The 18,990-nt window shown below is 36.2% G+C and overlaps 1 protein-coding gene across 1 annotated transcript in view; it reads right to left on the reverse strand.

The window, feature by feature from the left end:
- The window catches only part of MALRD1 (MAM and LDL receptor class A domain containing 1), a 292,669-nt gene that overhangs the window by 166,702 nt on the left and 106,977 nt on the right, over positions 1-18,990 (reverse strand). The window contains exons 22-25 of the mRNA XM_075495520.1: positions 17,194-17,304; positions 16,083-16,296; positions 10,600-10,847; positions 4,148-4,445 (exon numbers count right to left, since the gene is read on the reverse strand). Of these exons, the coding sequence (XP_075351635.1) occupies positions 4,148-4,445; positions 10,600-10,847; positions 16,083-16,296; positions 17,194-17,304 (871 nt within the window). The remainder of the gene's footprint in view (positions 1-4,147; positions 4,446-10,599; positions 10,848-16,082; positions 16,297-17,193; positions 17,305-18,990) is intronic.

The raw sequence follows: 18,990 nt of genomic DNA on the forward strand, positions 1-18,990 counted from the left end.
ATGGAGTAGGTAGGTTTGTCTGTTGTTCACCACCATTTTCAGTAAAAGACATCATCAAATAGGAGACAGGGTGAAAATGGAGCCACTTTCTCAGCAAGTGGCAGACCTGTACAACTTGCTGCCAAAAATGAGGAGGGGGCTAAAGTTTTGAATGTGTTCCCAGGGAAACTGGACTCTATACACAAGGCAAATACATTAAGGTTTACTACATATGCAAAACCACGTTCAGTTCAAAAGGTCTCCTAAAAATGAAATATTAGGAACATTAGGAGGAAGTATCATATATGCCTGTCCTTTTTTGGTTCTTGCTCAGCATCTCATTGACAGCATTGGAGACAGGATATCAAGTGAAATGGACCTTGATGTGATCTCCTGCAAATATTCCTATGTTCTTCAAGACACATGTAACAGTGAATCAGTGAAGTGAATCTTCAGTGAATCTCTTTTAATTTGTCAAAAATAACAACTGTCTTCTCTACAAAACTGAAGTCAACAGCCACCAGTTCTCTTGTCTCTGGAATAACTTTTCTCTATTGTAGCCTGCTAATCTGATAAGTGGTATGGAGACATGAGCAGAAACTCTGATGGAGGGATCTGCCATTTTTATAGCCAGTAACAACACTTCAGGAGGGAAGGGAGGGAAAGGAGAGAGAGGGCAAGCAAATTTGGAGATCATGGAAGTTGTCAAATCCATCACGTCTCTTTTGTAAAAAAATATAAGTATAAAATATGAGTCATGCTAATGGTCTCACATTTTGTGGGCATAGTCAGACAGTATCTTAATCTGTGAACATTCTTGGGGCGGTCATATAACTCCCTTTGAAATTATGGTTGCTGCATGAAGAAGAAGAGGGTGTGAATGCCTCCTGGAAAGGCCATGACTTTGAGAAATATTAACTCCCTTCTATTGGGAAAAGCATATAGAAAATAGCTGTCCCTGCACCTTTGAAATGTAATGGAGAGACAGTGGTTAAGTGTGGTGAAATTATGCTCCCTGGCCTACGCAATCCTGCCAGCTTGCCAGGTCTGTAGGAAGTTCTAAGTTATTTCAGAGGAAACAAGGCTGGAATTGCAACTTTTCAAGGTTCAGTGTGGCCAAGGACTGTTCCTGGGCTGATGTGGATACAGGCAGCCCCTTACGCAGAGCAGAGTTTAACTTGAGAATCTGGCCACGCTGCAGAGACACAACAGGCATAAATAGCACTGTTAGAACAAAACTGTCTTTGTATCCTCCTATACACAGTACCATTGTAGGACATGAGCAAAACCCGACGTTCCCCCATACATCAGTATTCATACAGTGAAGAGTTGATAAGCGCCAGCCTAAAATGATGTTTATTTTTTCTCAGGCACAGCATTTTAAGCAGCTCGCAGTGGCTTTCCGCTTCAGCATCGTGGTTGCTAAGCAGCATCATGAGGATGGTCTAGAGCATGCTGTCCGTCTACAGAAAATGACAATGCTAACTTTCAAAATTATTTTTTCTAGTTTTCCAGTGCTCGCTTTCAGCCTTTAAGTATTATTGCATGTTTGTCTGGAAGAAAAACACCCCCCCTAGAATGTATTATTTTTAATGTTTAGAACTTCAAAGAGTTTACATAGAGTCAGGGAACAATTCTTCTAAACAGTGAGAGTCTCGGTCACAGATAGGAGCATTTAATACCTCTATTCTATTTAGTCCTTACACTATATCCATTGCCATAGCACTCTATATGCAGAAATAACAAGTACAAACCACCTTAGTATACTTGTGTTACACAGTGATACTGCTCGTAAGACTCAGAAGGATCTCCCTTGATGTGTGCGTTACAATGAATTCCAATTTTAAAAAAAGACATTAAAAAGGAATTGTATCAGATTTTTTTCTTGATGTGGTTTGTTCAGTTTGCAGAATACGAATTGCAGATTGGTATGTCATAAAAATTACAAAGTAAGCTCTTCAAACTGTGAGAAAGAACACTGAATAACCAAACTTCATTTGGGTGAAGAGAAGGGGAGGAAACCATTATGACGGCTACTATTCACCGTGCTATTTTGAGTACCTACAATGAAGGAAACATTCCTTGCAAGTCCTGAGAAAAGGAAACAGGTGCCCAGATACAGTAGAGGAAGCATATTAATCAGCTAGAAAAATACACATCAGTATCAATTCTACATTGTCATGTTATGAGAATAGACCTCAAAAGCTATGAATCTCCCTCTTAGAGAGAAAATATTTCGACTTTCTTAGCAAATATTCTCTCTAGCTGGAGACAAGAAAGGAGCAGATCTCTGCTGCATTATGTTCTTCATCCTCAGAAACTTTAAAAAAATTGAGCGACAGATATAAGTGTTTCGCTTTTGGTTAAACTCTCCTTTGTCTCTGCATATAAGCAGAGAAGTCTAGGACTCCAGATTTTTGCAGTTGATCATCACCGTCACTCTAGCTGGCTCTAGTTTGTAAAGTCACCTCACAGAGCACTTTCCACAGCCTCCAGCATGCACTTTGCCACTGTTCAGAATATTTCTCTAGGCAGAAGTACATTTCATACTCCGGTTTCTAAGCCCACATTTCAAGCAATGATCCAAACAGATATCACTGCTAAATAGTAGCTGTAAGTTGGAACCCTCAGTGGCTAATGTAGACTCTTTACCAGGACAAGTGAAAATTGTTGAGATAGAAAAGATGGTTCACTATAAGGATTATTTTAGACCATTATCTCAAAGTGTTGTGTATCTACAAAGTTCACAAAGTACATCTTAGATGAGCTATACCAAGCAATCAGTCTCTGGTGGCTTTTTCCTGAGATTTTAGTAGCTTTTTTATTATATACAACATAAAAGTGTTTTGGAACATCCTTTACTATCAAAACCAAAGCTTTTAAAGTTTCTAACATTGCCACAGGGACTTGCATCTACCATTAAGAGGACAGAGTCTGAAAACATCAAAAATAAAGAATCAGAAATCTCAGCTAGTGTTCCTCTTGGGGTGACATTCATATAAAGCTGAACTTTAAAATACCAATCTCATTTGCAATAAATTTCCGTGACTGTTTTGATAGAAGTAAGAAGCCAATACTACGTACTGTAACTGGCAACTTATCAGAGATATATCTGGAAAACATTGCCCATATCTTTCCTGCCTGTCTTTTGCACAAAGTACAGTGTAATTTCTTAGGTTTGATGTAGTCTCATCAGTGTTATTTCCCAGTGCCTGAGCAGTGCTTAATGATATCCTAAAGGGGAAGGCTACTCATTAGCAGCAGTAACAAAGCAAAGCAGCTCACATAAATTAATGATCCATTTTCCCAGTAGTCCGTGACATTGGGAAATATTAACTTTGTTTTATTGATCAGAAAGACAGAGAATTGAGATAAAATGACTTGCCGCAGCCATGCAGGAAATTTGTAGTAGGCCCAGGAACAAAATGCATCTCCTAAATTCCACTTTGGGGGTTTACATTTCAGTAGCTCTGATGATAAATGTGGAAGGAGGAAAGACATTTGTCCTGTTCTGTCAGAACGAGTTTCTCCTTCATCATTTGTGTCCAAGCAAATATTAGTAATGAACAACATCAGTGCTTTCAGGAGCAGCTCTTACTTTGGGGTTGTTGGGATCCATCCCCATCAGAACTTTATTATTTTTTGTAAATTTTTTCTGAGTCTTATTTCCCTTGTGCAGTAAGTGAGGATGGTGCATATAATTGCATCAACGCTGGCATCACATCACACAAGAAGAAGATGGATACGGTACCTAAACAGTATCAGTAGGAATTCCCACTAGTCAAAAAGCATTAAAGCCTGCTGGCCTTATTGCAAGCTATCTGTATTGGTTCTGTCCCACTCTTAGTTCTTTATTTTACAGTAACTATATTTTACAACTATTGATAAATAAATCCCACTGAATTAAGCAGGATATTGTCTAAGTATACATGGCTGGACAATAAGTCTTGCAGATTCACAGGTGTTGATTCAGTACCCAAAAAATTATTTCATAAAAGAATTTTATTAGAATTTCAAAGAGATACTTAAATGCATGTTAGTTTCAACATGTCTTTAGCAAGTTATGTATTCTATTTCTCTTTGGAAGGAGAGACAAAGAAATGAAAGTAATGCTGCTATTCATTCTTTCCAGACCTGCATAGACTGTTTGTCCATAGCAGGCACATACCTGTTGGAGGCAGCATTGTGGGTTCTGCTGGTAAAAATTCCTGGGATGGTAAGCACTCCCTGGAAAACGTGAGGTCATCAATTGCTATGCCATCTTGGGGACCTTTTCCAGCTATCCCTTCAAAGACGACTTGGAAATCTTCATCTCCATCTCCAGCAAGGATCAGTGCCTTGCGCTGCCAGAAATTTCCCTGGTTTCCAGTAAGATTAAGGAGAATTTTTTCATGTTTTGCCATAGTCCTCTGGTAGACAATCAATGATCCAATGTGAGCTCCGTACATATGATAATAGAAAATTATCTGTAAGCAAGAACAATAGCATCAAGTATACAATAGGTGACTTCAGACACATTCTGCTATTGTATTTACCTTAATTATTAAATTGAGCATCATTAGTAGCATTCAGAATAGTCCTTAATTTTACTGATTCAAAACCAATTTAATTAAAACACACACAAAAAGACTTATTAGTGAAAATTTTTGAACTATTCCATAAGCCAAACGTTGCAGCCAGCATTACAATACTGTGACAGCTGATCTTGCATCCCTTTGAATAACTCTTGCATGTAAATGTAAAAGAATGAACATACTTGTTAAGGAAACAGAGGAATGGAGCAGTGCCATTTACCATATGGGAAGTAACTTCAGTTTACTGAACACTTTTCTGGTTATAAATGTGTTTGTGCTAGATTATAGAGTGTGTAATTAGAAAATAATCTTCTCTAATCTAATATGGGAGCAAAGCTTCTACATGGACTGCAGAAATGTAAAACAATAACTAAAATAAAACATAAGAGGTCCTTGTATTGAAAAATGGTGGTTTGGGGTTTTTTTTAGTCAAAAAGGGGGAAACAAATTATGAAGTACAAAAATAAGATCAAGTACATACAAAACATAAAAAAAAAAAACCACTGTAAAGAGTCTTCACCATTAACTGCTCTCTCAGTTATTTTCAATTCAAGAGCAACAAAGGAATACTTGTATTTGATCAAATTAATACTTAATCTGGTTCAATATCTTGTGTCTGACAAAGATCAGACTATTTCTAAGAATTATGTAGGACCTTGAAGGAAGGCAATTCATGCTATAATATGCGAGAACATGTCTATAGCTCAAATTTCTTCCTAGTCTAATGCATAACACAAGACCTAACGAATGAACACTCTATCTTATTTATTATAGCTATAAAAACATAATAGTGAATATTATGATACCAATGTAAATGTAAAGTCACGTCCCTTTGTGTTACCCCGTGCTATGGGATTTCATAGGCTTCTGCAGTCTATTGCATTGCATAAATTTTTTTTTTAAACCCTACATTTCTACTGAATTGATTTTCTCTAATTATTGATTAGTAAAGCCACCAAGGGCTTTGTGTTATAATTATTTTGAAAGTTTTATTGTGTTCATTTTCAGAACATCTCCTGTGCAATGAACTAGCCAAATATAATATTTATAAATCAGTTTTCTTGTATGGAAATATTTTTATTCACCTGCCCATTTCCTGTCCTGCAACTACTCTGTTTCTCTTAAAATCCTTCTGTAAATGAGGTTTGTCTATTCCATATATGTGTATATCTTTAAACTATATAATAATTTTCACATTTTTACGATTAATCTCTATTTCTTTTTACTACTACTGAATTTGGTTTGATTTTCTGACTGTCTTTGAATTCTGAGAAGGTATTTTCATAGAGCTGCCCACCACACTGCTCCTGATTGGCTACACCACTTTTCAAAACTACCGGACTGTATTTTGTATCTTTACCTTTCTTCTATGGTCATTGAATTCATTACCCCCCCCCCCCGGCCCCCAACATTACTTTCAGAACTTCACATTTATTTTCCATACCTTTATCTCAATTACACTGAATAATTTTATATATTGGAGTCAACATACTGGTCTTCTGTTCTATTACATCATTTCTAGATATATCATATAATAGTAATGTCATCTTGACAACAGCTATGCACAAATTTAATTTTAAGCATATATCCAAGTCCTTTAAGGGCTGGGGCCCCACTTTACTCAGGCTTGAATTATAATACATGTGAAATAGTCATTCCCATGCTTAATTTGCTTTGTATCAGAACATAGGCTAGCTCTCTAGTCTTAGTTCTCCAAGGTTCTCCGGATGTTGTCATTCATCAGTTGGCTACTTAATCTTTCCAGGTCTGTCCTGAAGAATTTATCATAGATTTTTGAAAACTAAAAGAATTATAACTGTTCTGTTTGTAAGTAATTTTCTGATACTGTAATAAAATTGGAAAGTTTACAATGCAAAAAAATACAGAAAATACAATACTTGCTAACACAAATAAACAGTGGAATTGCTGATATCAATGATATCTTTCATATTTTTTATTAAAATTCTTTGACTTCATTCTTAAATTCCCTCAGAATCACAATGTATGCCATATGCTTTTGGTTACTTATTACAACTAAATTTAAGACTTTGTTCCAACACCATCTCTTTTGGCACCGTAACCTGTAATAATGCTGCTTCAACATTGATTCTAAGGGGCAGGTCTCAAGCTGGTATCTCTACACAATGTCCTGCAGTGAATACTAATCCAAAGAAGGTATTTACTTTTTTTTTTAAAGTATTTTCAACACAATTTCTTTATTATTCCACAATAGTATATATAGATTTCCTGGTTTTCTTATGGATTGACATTTCCAGATAGTATAATTATTTATCACTGATGCCTTGATGCAGAATTCTCCCTTTTCTTTCCCAGATTTAGTTGGCATAGTCTCACTTTCTTTCTACTTAGACTGTTTCCTTTGGGTTTCTATGCTTTTTGAAGATGCAGCTTGGTTTGTGAAAGTCTCTTATACAAACAAACCATTTTTTTCATGTATGTCCCTTTATACTTGCTGATGTTGTTTTTTTTTTCTCTGCATAAAACTCTTGTCCCACTGATGTAAATGTACATTTTCCATTGATCTGAATGGGCCTAAGATCCCAAACTAAGTCTGTTGTAATATGTGATGTAGCATTTGCTTCTCTAATAACTCACAGAAAGGAGTAAAATACTTTAAGGGACTGTCTGATCTGCTAAGATGAAGCTCTGGGTCTTGAAATAATTTTTTCATTCATACAATTCCCTTTACCAGAAATTTCACTTCCCTTGGTCAGTTGCCCGAATGAAAGTTTCAGAACTGGACAGAACCTTCAAAAAGCACTATAAAATGTCATAAATATGACTGACTGTTTCAAGCCATATCATGGATATAGAAGTTTTCTCTGTAGAAGGTACATAGACCTGTTGGTTTTTGTAAATAATTTTCAGTATGACAAAAATAATAGTTTCCAATAATTATGTTTCAAACATTTCATTGCATTTAATGTGTGATACATCATAAATATTCAGATGTGAACTTCTTATTCTCATTCTGCATTTCTTTGCATATATGTTTTACTCTTCATAGATAGAAGTTAAATAGCAGAAAAACTATTTTTAAAGCATAAAACCAGATAAGGTTGAGAAAGAGATGTTTTCAAATATGATGCTAGAGAAAAAAGCAAACATCTCCAGGCTCACATGAGCAGAATTTTTTTTAATATATATAATTTAGGCAATATAGGAAATTAACTCAGAAAACGAGATCATGGCTCAAATTTTGAAGATATTTTATAATGTCTAGAATAAGTTTTGCTACTGACATATTGAACTTAATCAAGTTTTGTCTGGATCATAAAATCAAGCCATTCATGTTTAAGACTTCCTGACTTTCTTATCTATGAAGAATTTTGGGAGTTTTCAAACAGCCAGAAGAATTTCAATCAAATGAACTGCTTAGAAATCTCAAGCATAAGCAGAACTCTTTCCAAGTTTTAGATGAACTTTTTACAGGTTTTGACTTTCCTCATGAGTAGTGAGTATGAGATGAATGGAACTAGAGGCAAATGACTGGACATTTTGAACAAAGATGTCACCTGCATATACAGTAAAACTGTTTAGGACTATTGGACTATTTCAGTCTAAGACAACCATTTGATGAGCATAGTGTGGTGATCACACAATCAGTTCAATTCAAAGGCTTTTTATAAAACGACTCCTCTTCACCAAGATTATCCTCTTGAGAGAGCTAGTTGTTAGATAGATGTATAAAGGTGAACTTGCAAAATGAGACCACTGAGGACAAAAATCTAATGTAAAATGATTACATACTATTTTACAGGCAGAAACGCAATAAAATTTTACATCTTCCATAAATACAAAGACACTGATATCATCTCTCAGGCAAGTTACTAGACCAACTCTCCAACAAATGGATGGAGTAAGAATTCCGAGTGTGGCATCAGTAGTGGAGATGCTCCAAATGCTGGAGAGCAAAGTGGCTATTTTATGGTCAGATTATTAGAAAGGTCTTGAGCTTATTTAACTGGGTAAAGTTAGCCAACAAACATTCCTGTTGCCAAGTTAGACAGATCTTCATGTGTTAATAGCAAAATAATTAGCAAAATAATAGGCTGAATGTTGTTTTGACTCACAGTAGTTCCAAAATTCTTTACCCTAGATTCTGGGCTGGCATATGTATTAGACCACTCTGCATTTGTTCACACTTCCTTTCAACTCTAATAACTCACAGAATGGAGTAAAATAGTTTTAGGGACTGTCTGATCTGTTAGGATGAAGTTCTGGGTCTTAATTAACTATTTGAGAGATTAATTCCTTCATGTGCTGTTTTTGGCTGGGGTAGAGTTAATTTTCTTCATAGTAGCTACTGTGGGGCTGTGTTTTGGATTTGTGCTGAAAACAGTGTTGATAATACAAGGATGCTTTCGTTACTGCTGAGCAGTGCTTACACAGAGTCAAGGCCTTTTCCGCTTCTCACCCCACCCCACCAGTGAGTAGGCTGGGGCTGCACAAGAAGTCGGGAGGAGACACAGCTGGGACAGCTGACCCCAACTGACCAAAGGCATATTCCATACCATATGATGTCATGTTCAGCATATGAAGCTTGGGGAAAGAGGAAGGAGAGGACGTTCGGAGTTACGGCATTTGTCTTCCAAGTAACCATTACACATGATGGAGCCCTGCTTTCCTGGAGATGGCTGAACACCTGCCTGCTGATGGGATGGAGTGAATGAATTCCTTGTTTTGCTTTGCTTATGTGCGTGGCTTTTGCTTTACCTATTAAACTGTCTTTGCTTTACCGATTAAACTGTCTTTATCTCAACCCACAAGTTTTCTCACTTTTACTCTTCTGATTCTCTCCCCATCCCAACGGGGAGGGTGGGGAGTGAGCGAGTGGCTGTGTGGTGCTTAGTTGCTGGCTGAGATTAAACCACGACACTTCAACTCAAATCAAATGTTGAAATAACTTTATAAATTAATACCTCCTTTTTATGTTCACTAGGTCTTTTTTTTTTCCAGACCACTTCTTCAGTTCTAGAAATCCATTCCCAAATTTACCCTGAAAATGTTGTCATCCCTGAGTTGCTAATTTTCTAAAGTCTTTACAAATTTTCCTTTGTTAATTTTCCAAAGGCTAAAAGTACCACTTTCCCTCCCACATCAGCTCCATTTATGCACAATATTCCTCTCCATATAAATAATACATAGAGATATTTTGTTAGCTCTATTTCTATCTACTATTTTAAAATTATTACTAATTTTATTAGTAATTAGAATTATTGGCAACTATTAATGTTTAAACTTCCATTTTGTGTTGGACACTGATGTTAGAAACTGACATACCACTCTTTTTTTGCCCTGACACTTAAAGACTATGGAATTTTGGAAAAAAAAACATTTCAAAGTAATGCCTAGTTTAACTTTCTAGAAAATTCACTTTTTCAACATGCTGTTCCTGTACCAGATTCTGATAGATGTGTTCTGAAAGATGTCTTATGAAACTACAAGTTACCATTTTAGCAAAGGCTATAGAAGATGTATCAAACTTTTAGATGTAGAAAACTTTTAAATCCAGGTTTGCAGAGAAATGTTCAAGCTCAAATCACTACAATGTGCTGTAGTGTTTTGGAAAATAAAGGCTTACCTTTCTCTATTCTCTAGAGGAGAGTTGGTGACAAAGCCTTCCATCAAGCATCCTTCCATTTGCAGTTATACTCTTTGAAAGCCAATTGTTACTGTATTTATACACATTTTCTCCATAAAATCACAAACCATTATGTAATTGTGTGCCACTTAGTGCGAGCGTTGCATAAGACGTATTCTAAATCAGACACTGCATTCACTGTCAACTTCATCTGAATCTCCCAGAGTACTTACTTACAGAAATCATTCTTCTCCCGCAACAAGATACATGTTTTCTTATGATTTCAAGGAAATAAGATCAGGCCCTGACTCTTCTACAACATGCTTGTTTTTTCTCAAGGAATATTTCAGTGATCATCTTTATTTATATTTCAGGAGTATTATCTTCGTGCAATCTAGAAATCAAATTCTGCATTCTTGCTAGTACCACACCCCCACATACCTTGCAGTTTTTATTCCTTCTGCTTAGGGCAGGACTAGAAAGCCTAGCTTTCTGTCCTGGCAGCTGAAGAAATGAACTCTTTACAAAAATATAATGACCAGATGGCTCTTGCAATGTATGATCAGTAGCTGGTCCAGTGCCCATTTTTGTAGTACTGATAGTTCTGATGTTCCAGTCAAAATCGTCATTTTCATCTTGCTTCCATCCACAAAGATCAAACTCAAAATTGCAGTGCCCAACAGATGTACCTGAAAGACATTTGCACACACATGAAAAGAGATTTTTTTCAAGAAGTTAATTAGGTACATATACTACAACCTAGTACTCCAATCCATTAAAAAAAAATAATGCTTCAATATAAAAAATAATATCCATACATCTTATTAAACAGAGCATTTTTAATGTTCTAGGATATATTAATAGGATAGGATAAAACTGCATATATATGAGGTCAGTCTCTGTGCTCTTGTTATTATAGTCAAGAGAGTCCTTGGTATAAAAGTAACCAAATATAGCAATCTATTTTAGGTCAACCTGAATAGCTCTTTAGGAATAGCTCTTTAGGGTCTCACAGGCAGAGGTCAATTGGTGCCCTCCATAGGCATCCAAGACATATGCAGAAAACTAACCTCTTTTTGGAGGAAGTGTTAAGGTCAGGTGAAAACAAATGCCTATATTTAGGGAGCAGAAACCCATCCAAATGAATGTATTGAGCACCATAAAGACACAGCCTCCATACAAACACATATAGGTAAAACCTAAATGTAGGTGTGCTAACTTTGAGCTGAATCACACCCATAGTTAGTTTACTTTTGCATGTTTCCAGAAGAGTTTACACATGTATTTTCTTAGCCAATATGCAAATGTAGATGATTATCTACATTTCTCCTTAAATTCTATTTAATGTCTAGAAAAAGAGAAAGCTGCTGTAATTTTGGTCGATTTTTATATGAAACAGCATGCATGCTCTTTACTGATTTTCCAATCTTGAATGTGAAAACAGACAGCATGGTGAGTCAACTGTCCACGTAAAGTAAGGTTAAGTCAATTGCACCACTCCAGAAGTTTAAGCTGTGTATATTTTTTCCTCTGTGCATCTATAACTTCATCATAATGATTACCAAGTAAGACTAAACTTGCTGAAATAAGCTGGAATTTCGGCAGAGCCTTCAAGAGACTTTCAACCGTGCCCTGAATATTCTTACGATTACTGCTGGAAAGGAAAGTGCTTTGAAGATAAATGTGGAAACTGTATGGATCATTTGGTCTGACAACAGAAGAAATGACAAAAGCTCTCTCGTAAAATGTAAACAGAACCTGAGCCTCTTCTGGGGTCTAATAAAGTTCAGCCACTTAAAAGTGCTTTATTTAATTGGCAGCTGGTCAGAAGACTCAGTAATGAGGCCAAGGAGCTAAAATCCATGGAGTCTACACAGACAGCTACCTCTAAAATTTCAGGCTGAAATCAGATGAAAGATTTCTTCCCCATATTTTTCTTTGTGGAGGTCATAAGGGTGAAAAAGAAGCTAGAAAGTTTTTCTTAAAAGTATGGACTATTTAGCAAAAAGAGCTTCACTGTCTTTTACCTTTGCCTGCAAATATTATGCCATCTGAAATAACAATTAAAAAACCCTCAAACCTGATGTGCTAAATGATATGATTATTATTTATGCAAAACAGAGATTGTAGTTTACCTCAACTGAATGTAACTGCCCATAAAATTTGTCACTCCTCATCTTTTGCCATATGATCATTTAGTTACTTAGTATTTCAGGATCTGACTTAAAAGAAATTTTTCAATTACTTACAAATTCCATCTGGAGTCAATAACATTCATGCATGCAACTGACCATTTTATTTTAAAGGCATGTTTTCAAGAATCGAGACCTTAAGGCATGAGCATTGAACATCCTTGCTAATGCTGTATATATTGTGTGTTACCTAATCTAAATTTAGATGTTCTCATAGGATCTCTATAGTCAACAAAGAAAAATACTTGTATCTATAGGACAATTTATCTAATCTAACTCAAACAACCAATTTTAAATTAAATGAACTTCAGCCTGGAAGTGAGTCACTCCATTGATGAAAAAGAGAACTTAGGAAGCCTGCTTAGAAGTTCAAGTTACAGCAGATGACTATGCACTTGCATATTAAATCTTCGGTGGTAGACACTTCTATGAAGAACTGTGAACTCTTAGTAATGCAGTACAAAAGCAAAGCTCATCCTTTTGTCTGTGGAGCAGTGACACAGGGCTGCTGAATTAATCTACTGGGTGAGAGCTTAATAAGTTAAGAAAAACACCAGTAGGTATATGAATTGTATTATGTTGATCAAAAAAGATCTAATGAATCTTTGTAATAAACTAAGTAATTAAATGGAGCAAAATTTAAACTAATTTAAGTCATATTATTCCCAACAGTTATGCCTAGATGAACAAGAAGTACAGAGCTATAGGAGCAGATCTGTAGTGCAAAACACATGATGTTGAGGACCTGATGACATTTAGAGGGGCAGCGGAGGAAAGAGGACTGAGGTGGTATAGGCTGATCCTGCAGGCTGAATGACCACTAGTGGTTGGAATACATTTGATGCCCTCCTGGAGCTCATCTTTCAATTTATTTTCTAATGAAAGGAGCCTAGTTCATATGCTTGAGCACACTCTACAATGCAAACCAAATCTCAATAAATAGGAATAACTTGAGAGATTTGCTTCAGAAGCACACTGATGAGCTAAACCAAACATTAACAAGCTCAGACAAAACCAAACATCTACCAAGTACAGCCACCTGCACTGGCACTAATTCAATATTTCAGACTGGAAAAACACTACTGCCCCACAGCCTTTTTCACAATATTTAATTTACTAGAGCTCATAAAACACCATTTCTACCTCAAGGAGGCATGCCCAACTCAATCTAACCAGAGCTGCCACAGACACCTTCCTCTGATACACTGATAACCTCAAGCAGTATAAGGCAAACCCTGGCAGCTTCTGAACAAGGTTGAAGGAGTGCTACCACTCCTCTCCCGCACTGTTGTGGTGTATTTTGTTCTCATATACTTGTAGTAAGAAAATAGTACCAGTGACATTATACTTAAAAAAATCTCTGAGCTTGGATCACTCATTTGGTATCTAATGGAATAATTTCTAAATGTTGGATGAATCAGTATATCTGTTAAAACGTGTACTTGACTTATTTTATGGCACTGACGTCATGCAACTAGCTAAAAAGAGCACTCTACAAAGCAAACAAAACCAAGGCACAGATCTCTCAATAGTAATTTCACAGCTTTATGAGGCATAGTTTATATCTCAGCAGCACTGGCTTTGTCTAGACATTGCTAATTAGACTTGGTGAGTATTGTCGTGTGATATAGTCCTATTAACATTCTGGAGTTTCAGGAATATAATAGAGATTAGGGACTAGTTGCTTTCAACATGGTGCAGAAAGATTTCATTAACTAAGATATGATGACTCTTCATGCACATAGAAAACCACATCTACAGTTAAAGCCAGCAATCCAGGAAGGCCTACTGCTAAAAGGTACTTTGGAGGTGTCTGGAAGCTGCAGAGTTTTCGTGTTTTTCTAACATAATTGCCATGCCTGGGCAAAACTGTCCATTTCTTGTTTCCTGTGCTTTGATCTGTCATGCTTTGCCCTACTAAAGCCTTCCCCAGGCCTCTGAGTTTGAGGTTTTCAAGCTACTGTTCTATGGTTCAGCAGTGAGGAAACAACTCTTCTCTGATGGCTGCAAGGAATGAAAACAAACCTTCACAAAGAGCGGAAATATGTGTTTCCTATCATTATGTTCTCTTTGGAGGCAGCGTGCCTCATGAAAAATCTCAAAAAACAGACCCAGCGTTTTTCTGTTAGGTATATTTTCAGCAAGTGCTATATTATCTATTTCTACTTTATTAAATACGTAAGGCAGAGGCTGCACCAATAAAAGAAACCCCAAATTCTCCAGCACATAGTGGAAATTTAAAGCAGCATACCTATTTCAAAACTGAAAAAATAAAAGGAAAAAAAGGAAAGCAAAAATTAGTCTAATTCCTGACACTGTTATTGAAAATGCTATTGAATAAAGCACTCCCAGACCTAACAAAGTCATAATTGGCCACCAAGCATTTTACAGCACAATTAGACACTATGAAATGGGATTAATTTTTTATCTGAGGCAAAATCCATGTTGACATAGAAGTTCCAACCCAGTAATGACCCCTGTGCTCTTAAGGCTCCGTAATACTTCATTGTAAAGCTTCTTGTCAAAATGCAGTCAGGAGAGTTCTTTTCTTAATTTTTTTAAAGAATTTTTTACTTTCCTTTAAACTTAAAAATAATAAGTAAAAAAAGCACTTTACAGGAAAGCATTTTCTTTGTGGGACTGTTTCAGTTAATCTCTTTTCCAATGGGGAATCAGAATGAAATACTTACTTTAGGGGGCTGCAAAACTAAATCCCATCAGCCTGTTTGAACCATCTTTCCCCTAATGCTTCAGTCTCTACTTGACTGATGGTGTTTCGCGGGAAATACAGACAATACAGAAAACTCAAAAAAGTCATGGGTAAACAGCTTTTAAATATTTCAGAAAATAAAAGACAAAATATGAGAATCTTTTTCAACAGAGTAATTCCAAATTGATATACTCCTCATTTTTAGTTGCAGAAGATCTGAACTGGTCCCCATATAGCTTAGTGACACACTATTCCTGCTTTGGAAATCACTGAGAAGTTTAATAGAATGAAAATAATTTGCGAAACACAGCCCCTTTGCTGTGTACCTTAGCTTCATAGGATATCAGCATACGTTTGCTTCATAGAATTGTATTCACTGAGAATTTGATAAACTGTATTCATAGTCTCAATAAAAATGAGGCAACTGTTCATACGGTACCAAACAATGCAGATTTGATTATGTGAACATTTTCCACGATTCTACTAGAAAAAAGAAAATGTTAGTACTATATATTGTGATCCATTTCTCCAGAGGAGAACCCATTTGATATGAAACATCATTCTCTGAATCCGATACTACAGGTGCTGTTTCCTGATACCTCTTGTAAAACCAAAATTGTACAGTATTCAGATTAAAATGATTTACTAAGAGACCTGACAATCCTTGAAATATCAAAGGAGTTATGTCCCTCATATCTCAAATGTATTATGCTTGAAGTATTTTTTTCAGCTTTAATAGATTCTTTTCATATGGAAAGTAGGAGATTTTTATTCTGCTTTTAAAGACAGCTGCTTTCTGAGTTATTTTAAGAAATTCACTAACAGCTCTTTTTATTTTCTATCATATGATTTCAAATTAAATAATGGTAATTTAAAATCCTTGAAATCCAAGGAATAGAATTAAATTATTACCTTCTTGTTTGCTTTCTTAGCTGATGAGCTGCCAAAAGTATTCAAGTAATAACAATTCACAGCAGGCACAGTTATTTATGATAATTATATTAAAAAACTATCGTACTTACTGCAAATAGTAGGGCTCTCATCTGAATTATCTGCACAGTCATTTACGAAATCACACAGATTATCCTTTGGGATGCAGTATTTGTTGGCACATGTGAATTCCTCTGATGTGCAAGGTCTGCTTGGGATGAGCAAAGGGGAACAATCTTCAAAGGTAATATCATCCACTGCCACGTCTCCCATGTAACTGACACCACGTTTTGCCCTGAAAACAACCTAAGAAGAATTACATAACTATTAGGGTAAGACACTGTTAAGATATATCAAAGCTTATACATGCAACATGAATACAACAGAGACTATGACGGTCCTTGCAAATCTTGGAATATGAAGTGGTCAGTTCTTACTATCAAAGCACAGTCCTATGAAAGCTTGTACTACTGCTTGTACAGATCTGTCACTATAGTTATTGAAGGACCATCTTTTAACATTAACCAAGTAGAAAAAAAAAAAGGGAAAGAAAATGAGCAACACAAACACATACTGGTCCCCACTCGTCCTGAATTAGTAGCAAGGGTTCCACCTACTTCTGCAAAGTAAGCATGAAAAAGACTAGTCTAAGTCATTCATCAGTTATTCCCATGAACGTAAAAAAAATGTTAAAGTTTCATTAAAAGCTGTCCAAGACAGAAGTACCAGGGAATGTAACACATTTTTAAATATGTTCTTGGCTGTCTGTGTTTCTTTTTATAAGGATACAACTAAGCATGGCATACCCATGACTAAGTATCTCTAAGAGGCTTAGGAATCAGCTCATATTTCAAAGCGAACATCATGCTTAAGACTCTTTTTTCAAAAACCAGGTGTAATACTACTACACACTAAGGAGAAGGAAGTGGAATAGTTTAACCTGAGTTGGATTCAAGGATAGAAGAGATTCTCTGTCTTAAAAATTGATATCATTCTGAGATTGAAGGGGAGTGAGAAATCTCCAAAAAACTTGTGTCCATCTCAGATAAGCAATCAGAGAGCTGAAAAGATGACTTTTGCTATACAGAAGGGGAGGTACAGTATGTGAATGGGGCAAAAAGGGAAATGAGGAGGTGAAGAATGCATAATATAAAAGTACCTAAAGCCAGATGTCTAGGAAGCACATAACATAGGAATACAGACCTGAAAATTTGAACGAATTCCTAAGAACACTTCTGCTCTTTTCCACTGGGGACCTTGGCTGCCACTTTGAGTCCACAGTTTAGAAGTCCTGTTACCAGTTTTACAGAGTACCTGAAAAGGAAATAATTCTAGGTCACAAAAAATCTTTCCATTACCAACTCACTTTATGTCCCTTAATTGTATACAAGAGTACAAGAATATCTTGTACAATTTATCTCTATACCACCATTAAATATCATAGAATCATAGAATATCTGGAGTTGGAAGGGGCCCAAAACGATCACCAAGGCCAACTCCCTGCTCCTCGCAGGACTATCTAAAACTAAACTGTATGACTAAGAGCGTCGTCTAGATGCTCCTTGAACTTTGAGAGGCTTGGTGCTGTGACCACTTTCCTGGGGTACCTGTTCCAGTAACCAACCACCCTCTCAGTGAAGAACTTTTTCCTAATGTCCTATCTGACGCAAAGGATTTGTCAGTGTAAATGACTATTCTAAGAAAATAATTCTTTAAGATTTTCTGATCTCCTCATAAACATACTCAGTCCAGAGCCTTATCTGGACTAACCTATCCCATTAATTTATCCGGAGTGGCTAGCCACAAATAAAAATTGCTCATTAATGGTTTGGGATCCATTTGTAAAACATGGAAACAGCATTAACAACAAGAGTTACTGAAAAATGTATTTGTTCATGCATCCGTTAGATTGCTCCATTCTGGGATAGATTTTCTCATCCTGATTCTTATGAAACTGTTTTTTCTTCTACAAATAAAAACTTGTCCTTTTCTTCTAAAGACCAAATTTCACCTGTTTGGCCAATGGAAGACTTGTAAATACCCTTACCCCTGTAAATAGTCATTGAATTGGGGAAAGCTGACATTTTTTGACATGAGCACAAAATCCTGAATATGCTTTGCTCCAACCTCTTGGGCATCCAAGTTCAACTGAGCTGACAATAACAACAAGATGGGTGTTTGATGAAGTGAGTCAAGCCGTGTCTCCAGCCAGTACTCGCAGAGCTAAACAGCAGTTCGCCAGTTGCCTGAACCACTTCTGCTTTCAAGGATTTATTGCTACTGTGTGTAATCTTCTTAGGGCAGCCCAGGCATTTTTCATCTTAATGAAAAGAAATAAGTGTTTTTTTGAAAATTTATGCAGTCCCATGAGTCTATATGATATTGCATAACAGGTAAGTTCTGCCAAGCAAACAGCAGATCCTCACACTGAAGAGCTTTCATTCCAGGGGAACAAAAGAAACAGGTGTAATATATTAAATTGAATAGAAAAACAGTGTGACACCTGGCTTTATAGACAAGAAGAACTGCCTGCAGAAGACATGAATTTTAAAGGAAAAAAAAATAAATTGGAGAGAAAAAGGGATTACAGATATTATTTGAGAGAATAAAGGGTGCTGAATAAGAAAAGGTTTTTCTTACACTCACATACAAACTGTATATTTATATGAATGTATATATGTGTGTGACTGTATAGACACATACACACATGCTTTTACATACTCTGTAAATTACCTACTAAATTATAAATCCAAGTCCTTCATCAGAAATTCATATTTTCTATCTTATCTTGCTAAAGGTTATAATTTTAGAGTTAAATATGGCCATAAATTTATGTGCTATTAAAATCCAAGTCTTCTCTGTACCCTAGTGCACTTTGAAGCCCTCTGCATTTTGATTACATTGCAAGTATTGAAAAAGCACATCTAATGTTTTGGTAGAGTTACCCATGCCAAGTCAGAGGGCAGAAACCAGACAAAAAAGGTTCCAACAGATATTCAA

The sequence above is a fragment of the Mycteria americana genome, chromosome 2, assembly GCF_035582795.1.
Source record: "Mycteria americana isolate JAX WOST 10 ecotype Jacksonville Zoo and Gardens chromosome 2, USCA_MyAme_1.0, whole genome shotgun sequence".
Taxonomy (NCBI): domain Eukaryota; kingdom Metazoa; phylum Chordata; class Aves; order Ciconiiformes; family Ciconiidae; genus Mycteria; species Mycteria americana.